Here is an 8684-nt window from a genome sequence, read left to right on the forward strand (position 1 = left end):
TCTGAATCAACTGTGATAAGTAGAGAACCCAAACCTCCTCATGGTCTTGCTGTAGAGTTGGGGATTATAGGATCAGGTAACAGGCATAGCAAAAGTCTGTTTTACAGTGAATTCACTGAGTCTGCAGATCCACTTGTTGATCACTTCCCTGGTCCCTGAGTAAATAATTACAGAGACATCCTTGGTAGTTGAAGTACTGTGAAGTACTCAGGCTATTGGATAAGAGCTATCACAGTAAGAAAGTCTGACTGGAAGCCCTTGAAATTGTCTCCCATCCCAGTAAAGATAGAAAATAAAAAACAATATAGTGTTACAAGGGAGATGGTGATAAGTAGTGTCACTGTAGGTCCTACAAAGTGAATGCAGGTTGCCACAGCAAGTTTAACCAAGTAGTCCCAATTGAAGCTGTGCTGGACATGCTACCATGCTATGAAAGATTTCAATTTTTTTTTAGTTGGTAGATGAACACAATACCTTTATTTACTTATTTTTTTAAAAAATATTTTTTAGTTGTTGATGGGCCTTTTACTTATTTTTATTTATTTATTTATTTATTTTCTTTCAAACATATTTTCTTTATTTCTTCCAGCAAACAGGCTTTAGTTCTCTGTGCCTTGTAAACAATTAACACAACTGGTGAGAGAATAAAATATAAGCATCCAGATCTTTGCCCTGTGTTGTGGGCTAAATTTATGCAAAGAAAAGCTGGGGCAAAGGCAGTGAGCACAAGTGAGCTTCTCACTCAGTTCAAGTAGGTCTTGGGATGATTGTTCCACATGGGCCAGTACAGTTAACTTGCTGTGATTTCCAAGCGGTGCCCAAGACATTAAGGAGCCAAAGACCTTGGGAAATATGGGTAATGTTTCTGTTCTTTGTTGATCAGGGTCAACCCTTTTCACTAACTGGGAAAGGGGTCAGAGGTCAGAAAGCTGATAGCGTCGCACAAGACCATCTCGACAGCACGTATAGATCTGCTTCTCCCACGTGGCTACCTTGTACACTGGGTCACAGTCAGCTTCAGTGAGCTCAATGACATAGTCTAAGTCTTGCTGAATAAGGAAACAGCTTCCGTCACCTTGGCTAGCAATGAATCCATCTCTGAAACTCAGTAGGGATAGAACTGGTGCTCCTGATCTGTGGATGACTTGTATCGGAACCGTTGGACTTCTCACGTCTAGCTGATAAATGTTTCCATCTTGTGTCCCAGCCAATAGCAAGAAACCAGAGAGAAAAGTATAGCAGTTGAAGGCATCTGAGCCAATAAAGAGGAACACCGGCTGCCTGCTCTGTAGTCCCAAGCACTGCAGCTTCTTATCTTCCCGGGCCAATAGTAGCATTTTTGCCTCTGTTCCAACCTCTCGTTCACTAGGTGTCTGCTCCGGGGAGCCAAGGTTTATGGAGTTGTCAGCAGCACCCACTGCTACTCCGTTAATGGATGAACCACAGTCTGCAATGACTCCCAAGCAGGCTGAGCGTCCACAATCCCAAAGTCGTGCTGTTCCATCTCGAGAACCAGACACCACATTCCTCCCTCGATCAATAATGGCTGTATCAAGGATACCTCCTTTGTGCCCTTTGAAGGTCACCACACAGCTAGCATCTTCAGCTGACCAGATCTTCAGCTGAGCATCCATTCCCCCACTCAGAACCACAAGGCCTGATGGGAAAAACCTGCAACAATTCACATCAAACACATGTCCTTCCAATCCTCTTCTGAGTTCTCCATTGGAAGCCTGCCAGATCTTCATGCTACCATCAGAACTAGAAGACACACCAAGGCCGCCACCACTGGAAATGTCCAGGCATGTTATACTCTTTGTATGAATTCTGGAAAAAGTAGTGTATGGTGCCAAAAACTTAGAAGATGTATTTTCCTTTGGACATGAAATATGAATGCTTTTCTTATTTATTTCATTTACAATAAATCCTTCTGAGGCTGTAACCTCTGGGATACCATCTAGGCCAATTCCTTGAGAAGTTAGGCTGCCATACAAAGATGGTTTCCCTGGAGGGTGACAGCTCAGCCAGGCCTCCCCTTCTTCTTTCCTTGTGGCCTCCAGCTTCCTCAACAATTGAAGGTTAACCTCTGTGGATATCCAGGATCAGGCATGGCTCTCCTTGACGTTAAGGCGCCTCTTCTGACCCTGATCTGGGCCTGGATTCACCTGAGGGCTTGGGCCCAGTCGCTCTGAATCCTCAAAGGCGCCGCCATCTTGACCCCGCCTCCACTAGCCCACCCCTTTTAATTATTTTTAAAAAAATATTTTTTAGTTGATGGACCTTTTACTTATTTTTTTAAAAAAATATTTTTTAGTTGTTGATGGACCTTTATTTTATTTATTTGTGTGTGATGCCGAGAATTGAACCCAGTGCCTCATGCATACTAGGCAAGCACTCTATTACTGAACCACAACCCCAGCCGCACTATTAAAGATTAATCAGTCTTCTGAAACATGTTTTGTTGACACTGATGTGGTAAATACATTCCTTTTTATTTCAATCAGAAATGAGAATAAGAAGTTTACATTCATGTGGAAAAGACAATATTTATTTTCAGTTTTGTCCAAGGACTATGTTAACTTCTTCAATCTCTTTGCAATAATGTCTGAGAGACCTGGATTGTCTGGACATCCTACAGAACAGCACTGTGATATTCAGTAATGTGCTGATGGGGCAGAATGAGAAAGGGCAGCTTGTATGGCAGAGGCACATACACATATGTGTAAGACACATAGATCCAGAAGGTATAAGGTAAAATCTGGAAAGATCCAAGAATCTGACACTTCTGTAAAGTTTTAGTGGTCTAGTAGTCAGTGGCATATGAAGACAACCTCTCTTTTGTAAAAGATAATCTTTTGCATCTCCTACTATAATGAAGCAAGATGTCTAATGGGCCTCTTTGGGCTCTGGAAGCAACAAATTCCACACGTGGGAATACTTCTCTAGCTCATATCCTGGGAGACATGGAGGGATGTATGCTGGAAGTGCAACCAGGAGCAGCAAAGGGCACTGCAACAGGCAGTGTGGAGTTTACAGCAAGTCTCAATGGGAGATCAGAATATAGGACTCTGGAGTCTAGGAGAAAGGCCACGCCATCTGCAGCACAGGATTTTACTCCTTTCAAGAAACAGCTCCTCATTCGATATTAGACCCTCATAGAGACAGAAAGCTTGACTGTGGGTTAAAGGTTATCATGTGTCTAAAAGTGTCCATCATGAGCTCAGTCATAAAGTTAGTGGGCCCAGCATAATACAGAAATGATGCATTCAAAATCAAACACCAGAAGGACAAGAGGGTTTGAGTAAGCTGCATGAATTAATTAATAGCACAGAACCTTCTATATTTCTCACGATGGTGGCATCTGCACCCCTTCCTCAGGCTGCACATGCCATAGGAGGAGAAGAAAAAAGGTCAAACTTGATTTATTAATGGATTGGTTTGGTATATGAGTGGAAAGTATACATTAAGGGATCACCCTGAAAGGTAGCTTAGAGGAAAAATCTTCCTCATAGGCAACTTTATGTGGAAGGAGAAGTGACTTGGTACTGAGAATCTGTACAGATTCCTTGGCAGTGTTAGTGGCCTGGCCAGCTAGTCAGGATCCTGAAGGAAAAGATGAAGATTAGAGAAAAAGAGGTCTGAATACAGGCATGTGGATGTACATAAGAAAGTGAGCACAAAGGGTGAAGATTTTTGTTATTTCATGTTTATTCTGATCATAAAGCACCATCACTAATGAAAGAGAAACTGAAAAAATCAAATAGATAAAAGAATTCTACCAGTTGATGTTAGCCAAGCTTTGTCATGGTCCATTCCAAAATGGCACATAAATGGAATGGCCATGTTTGCAGAGATAGAGGCAACACATGAATAAAACAGCATGAGTTCCCACTGACCAAGGCCAATCTTATAGCTACTTCTGCCTTTCAAAGTCTAACTTGCTAGCAGCAGAGACTGACATTGCATCACTGATATGGCTTTAATACTTGAGAGATAAATTAGCCACTTGATGTTAATTCAGTAACATGGATTCCCAATTCCCGAAGTGGCTTGAGGTTCAATCTCATAGGGATACTTATTCTGGGTATGACTTTTTGTCTGAAGGGCCTTAGCCCATACCATTATCCAGGGGCTTAAAGAAGGACTCAGACATAGGCATGGGATCCAATTCAACATAGCATCCAAACAGGTGAGCCACTTCATAGTAAAGGTAGTAGTAGTGTGAGCTCATGATCAAGGGATCTATTGGGTGGGCTTTCCAGAGCAGCCAGCCTGATATATCACTGGGAAGCCTACTGAAGGTACCTCTGAATATATTGCCAACAGTGAAGTGTCATCCTTTAGGATGCAGCATACACAATAAATCAGAGATCTAGGTATGGTCCCGGACTGGGACCAAAAGCAGGGGAAGCAGAAGTGGTCCCACTTAACATCACTCCTACTGACTCATTAGGGAATGCTGTTTCCTATTCTTACAACTCTGGGCTTTGAAGGTTTAGAAGTCCTAGCTCCCAAAGCGTATGCTTTTTTTTTTTTTTTTTTTTTTTTTTTTTTTTTTTTTTTTTGCTAAGGGTCTCATTGAACTATAAGCTATAGCTATTTGGGCACTTTGGACTTTTCATGTCCAAGTACCAGCAGGCAAGAAGAGGAGTTCCCATCTTGGCAGGGTAACTGATCAATAAGGAGTAAAAGGACTGCTTTCACACAATGGGTGAGGAAAAATGTATGTAAACTTGAGAGCCTTTTGATACTTAATTGTAACTATGGAAGGACATGTACAGCAATCCCAGAGTGAGATGCATGTCATTTCTAATAAATATACTTTCTAACCAGGAAATTAAGGATTTGGGTTACACCCAGGTAAACTACTAAGACCTGTGGCAAAGATAGCTGAAGGAGAGTAGAATTTGAAGTGGGCAATGGAGGGAGAGGAGGATAAGTAGTAGTTGCAGTCCTGAGACCAACTGAGTGACAAGGGCTATAATTTGTCCCAATAATCACCTTCTTCTAGTTGTTTCTCAAGAAGAGAGGTCCAGAGCAGGTTCAAGAAAGAACCTGCTGCAAAGACCAGAAAAGAAACATAGGATTGAAAAACCATGAAAAAGTATAGATGCAAATATTTTAAGGTAACAGAAATATCAGGAAATGATACTTATGAAGAAGATGAAGCAGACGACGAAGATGAAGGAACTAAAAAGGAATCCTTTGACAAAATGTCTCCAACAGCAATTAAAAATGGCATTGGTTCACATCCAAAAAAATTAAGATGCAAAATAAAAATAATGCTATGAAAATGCCTCCAAAGCTGGCCTATTGAGAAACAGCTATTGGCTAAGTAAATTAATTAGTTAGTGATGCATTTGTTAATGGCGATGAGAAGATTTTCCAAGAGAAAAGTGTGAAAAACTCTGCCTATAGTAGGGGTTCCAGACCATCTACTAAAAATGTGGTTAGCTGTGATGTTAAAACTGTGAACATGAATTAAACTGATAATGAAGTGGGACCTTAAAAATCTGAACAAGACACCAATAGGGGCAGTAAGAGCACTGATACTGTAGGCCAGGTTGAGACACTTCTGACATTCTAATGTTCTCCTTCCTGACAACCATAAGCAAAGTATACCCAAAGTTTACAAAAGCTGTTGAAGTCAAAAGAAAAAAAACTATTTCAATTCAATAAAAAATGTGAATACTCCTGCAGCCTGGGAACTGCAGCTCATCTTGTTTTCCATGCTGGATTTCAATTCCCAGCTTCATCTCCCAAAACTTATTTATGTATCCAACTTTTAACCTGTTAAAAAAAAAAGAAAAAGAAAAAGGAAAAGATAAAAAGGGAAAAAATCAAAATAGCCACCTTGTCAAATCTCAGATGTTCTTGTTTATATTATCTTGTTCTTCTGCTTTACAAGCAAAGGTTTCTCTGAATACAGTGTCATTTTTTTATTTTGTCTACTTATCTTATGTGATGCTGAGGATTGAACCCAGGGTCTCACATGTGCAAGGCAAGCGCTCTACCACTGAGCCACACCCCAGCCCTATAATGTCATTTTTGAGAGACATATGAACGAAGGGAGAGCAGAGTGTGTGGGGAGACTGAGAATGGAAGAGACCACCCCAACTGCTGTGACCACAGTTAGCTGACAGTCTTTCAGTGCCATGCTTGGTGGGATTCACCATAGCATTTACCCTACAGCTGTACCCTCCCGGAACCACTCTTCACCAATGGCTAAACACAGCAGTAGTTACTGGAGCAGACAGACTATGTCTGTCTAAATTGGGACCCTTTCAAAATGGTCAGTCTTTTTTCTGAGACTCTTTATCAGTTTGGCCAAGACTTACTCAAAGCTGTACTATAGCCTAAGACTCTTCCAATCTAATTTCCTTCCTCTTCTCATGACGTGGGTGTCTACATCATAGTCTAAAGACTCTCCCTACCTACTGATTCTTCTCCCCTTTAAAAAAATTGACCCCCAATCAATATTTTGCATACATAATTCTGCCTTTGCATACATTGTCTGCTTCTTTCAGTACCAGGATCTGACTAAAGTCCTGTGTATTGCAGGATGTCTGCCATTCCTGGAATCTTCCATAAATATTGGTACTACTTGTCCCCAACCTTGAGGCAAATAATGACATCTCCAAAGATTTCTAAAATGCTTCTATTAAGAATCATTCACTTGGGGCTGGGGCTCATCAGTAGAGCGCTCGCCTAGCACGTGCAAGGTGCTGAGTTCAATCCTCAGCACCACATAAAAATAAATAAAAATAAAGATTAAAAAAAAAGAAAAGAATCATTCACTTAAAGCATAATCATCAAGATCACAAAATTTAGAGTTGGAAGAGATCGCACAGATCAAAAAATGTTCAGAAAAAGTTTGATGACTTCCTTCATTTCTCTTTTCTCTTTCTTCCAGCCCTTCACTTTCTACTCATCCTCTAATCTTTGCTGGGTATGGTGGAGCATGATTATGATCCCAGCTACTTAGCAGGATGAGGCAAGAGGATCACAAGTTTGAGGTCAGTCCGGGCCACTTAGCATGACCCTGTCTCAAAATTTAAAAAGGGCTGGGAATGTAGCTCAGTGGCAGAGCACCCCTGAATTCATTACCTGGTATCAAACATAAAACAAACAAAAAGTAAAAAAACCAACAAAAATATAATTCTTGCACCTCAACTGAAATTAATACAATTTGAACAGGTTATGAACATCAAAGAGTGTACAGCCTCAGGATTTGGAGAAAAATTTAGGATCACCTTCTAAAAGTGAAACTAGAAAAAAAATCAGCCTAAAGTAGATAAAAGTAGCTCCCTGCATAAACAACCTACCCTTTTAATTGGCTCTGAACATAGTTTTTCGATTAGTTTGCTTTCCAAATTTTCCATCATGTCATGAAGATACATTCTCAGGAAGACCCTTCTTTGAAAGTGGAGGTCCTGTAGACTAAGCAGTAGTAAGTAACATCTAAGAAAGAATGAAAAATTTTAGTTGTTAGTGTAGCAGTGATCATTTTCACTTTTAATTAAACAAATATTCATTTACTACATGTGTTGTCTGCCTACTATGTGCCAAGCATTTTAAGCAGCAGCACAGGGCAAACCAAGTTAAGTGGGACATGATCTTTTCTAAGAACTTATTGTCTGGAGCATGCAGTTTAAGGGAGAGATATTATCCCAAAAGGGATAAAAACTGGCTTTGGTGGTGGTAGGGGAACCCCTTAGATATTTCAATGGCTAGTGGCCCTCCAAAGAGCCACAGAGGAACAGATATACAGTCTATCTGTAGTTTAAGATTTCATGGGCATGTGACAGGGGATATAATTAGGAAAAATCTCTAAAATGGCTCCTGAGGGGGTCAATTATGAAAATTGTCAAGTTAAGAAATTTGGTCTAGAGGAGAAAACAATGAAAGAGGATGAAAGAGAACAGGAGGGAAAAGTGGAATGATGAAAGAAAAATGGGAAAAGAGGAGTGAAAGATGAGAAGGTATGTTAAATTTCAAGACAAAAATTTTAGTTTTGTCTCCCACTGAGCCATATCCATATGACATATAAATTCTTTTCCTTGACATTCTGAAATACAAGTTTATTCCTCTTATATTATTTCTAGCTATGATAACAAAGTATTAAATCTGAAAAGCAACACTGGATTGCCTGCTCTTTATTAAAATAATTCTTATATCCTAGCCAGGCACAGTGGCTCATGACTGTAATCCTAGTCACTCCTGAAGCTGAGGTGGGATGATGGCAAGTTCAAGGCCAGCCTGGGCACCTTAGCAAAATCCCTATATTAAAATAAAAAATAAAAAGGGATGAGGATGTAGAGTGCCACTGGGTCAATCTTCAGTACTAAATAACCAACTAACCAATCTATATCCTAGAACAAAAACATTGTTTCTTGCTCAAATACACCAAATGTCCTCACTTTTTGTTATAGATAAAATTTAAACTTTAAAAAATATTTTTAGTTGTAGATGGGCACAATACCTCTATTTTATTTATTTATTTTTATGTGGTTCTGAGGATTGAACCCAGTGAGACAAGTGCTCTACCACTGAGCCACAACCCCAGCCCCCAAATTTAAACTTTTAAAACAATGTCCTTATTGGATTTCTCAATACCTCATTTTCACACTCACCTGAAATGTGAATTTTGTTAGACTGACAATATGGAATACTTAAGTTTTGGG

At 40.0% G+C, this 8684-nt stretch overlaps 1 protein-coding gene across 1 annotated transcript; it reads right to left on the reverse strand.

The window, feature by feature from the left end:
- Nucleotides 1–591: 591 nt before the first annotated feature.
- On the reverse strand, nucleotides 592–2218 carry LOC144254926 (proteasomal ATPase-associated factor 1). Its single transcript, XM_077798892.1, has 2 exons — nucleotides 2166–2218; nucleotides 592–2046 (listed from the first exon to the last, which is right to left on the reverse strand). Exons 1-2 carry the CDS (start codon nucleotides 2210–2212, stop codon nucleotides 915–917), a joined length of 1179 nt encoding a protein of 392 aa, XP_077655018.1. The 5' UTR covers nucleotides 2213–2218; the 3' UTR covers nucleotides 592–914.
- Nucleotides 2219–8684: the final 6466 nt, after the last annotated feature.

The sequence above is a fragment of the Urocitellus parryii genome, chromosome 5, assembly GCF_045843805.1.
Source record: "Urocitellus parryii isolate mUroPar1 chromosome 5, mUroPar1.hap1, whole genome shotgun sequence".
Taxonomy (NCBI): domain Eukaryota; kingdom Metazoa; phylum Chordata; class Mammalia; order Rodentia; family Sciuridae; genus Urocitellus; species Urocitellus parryii.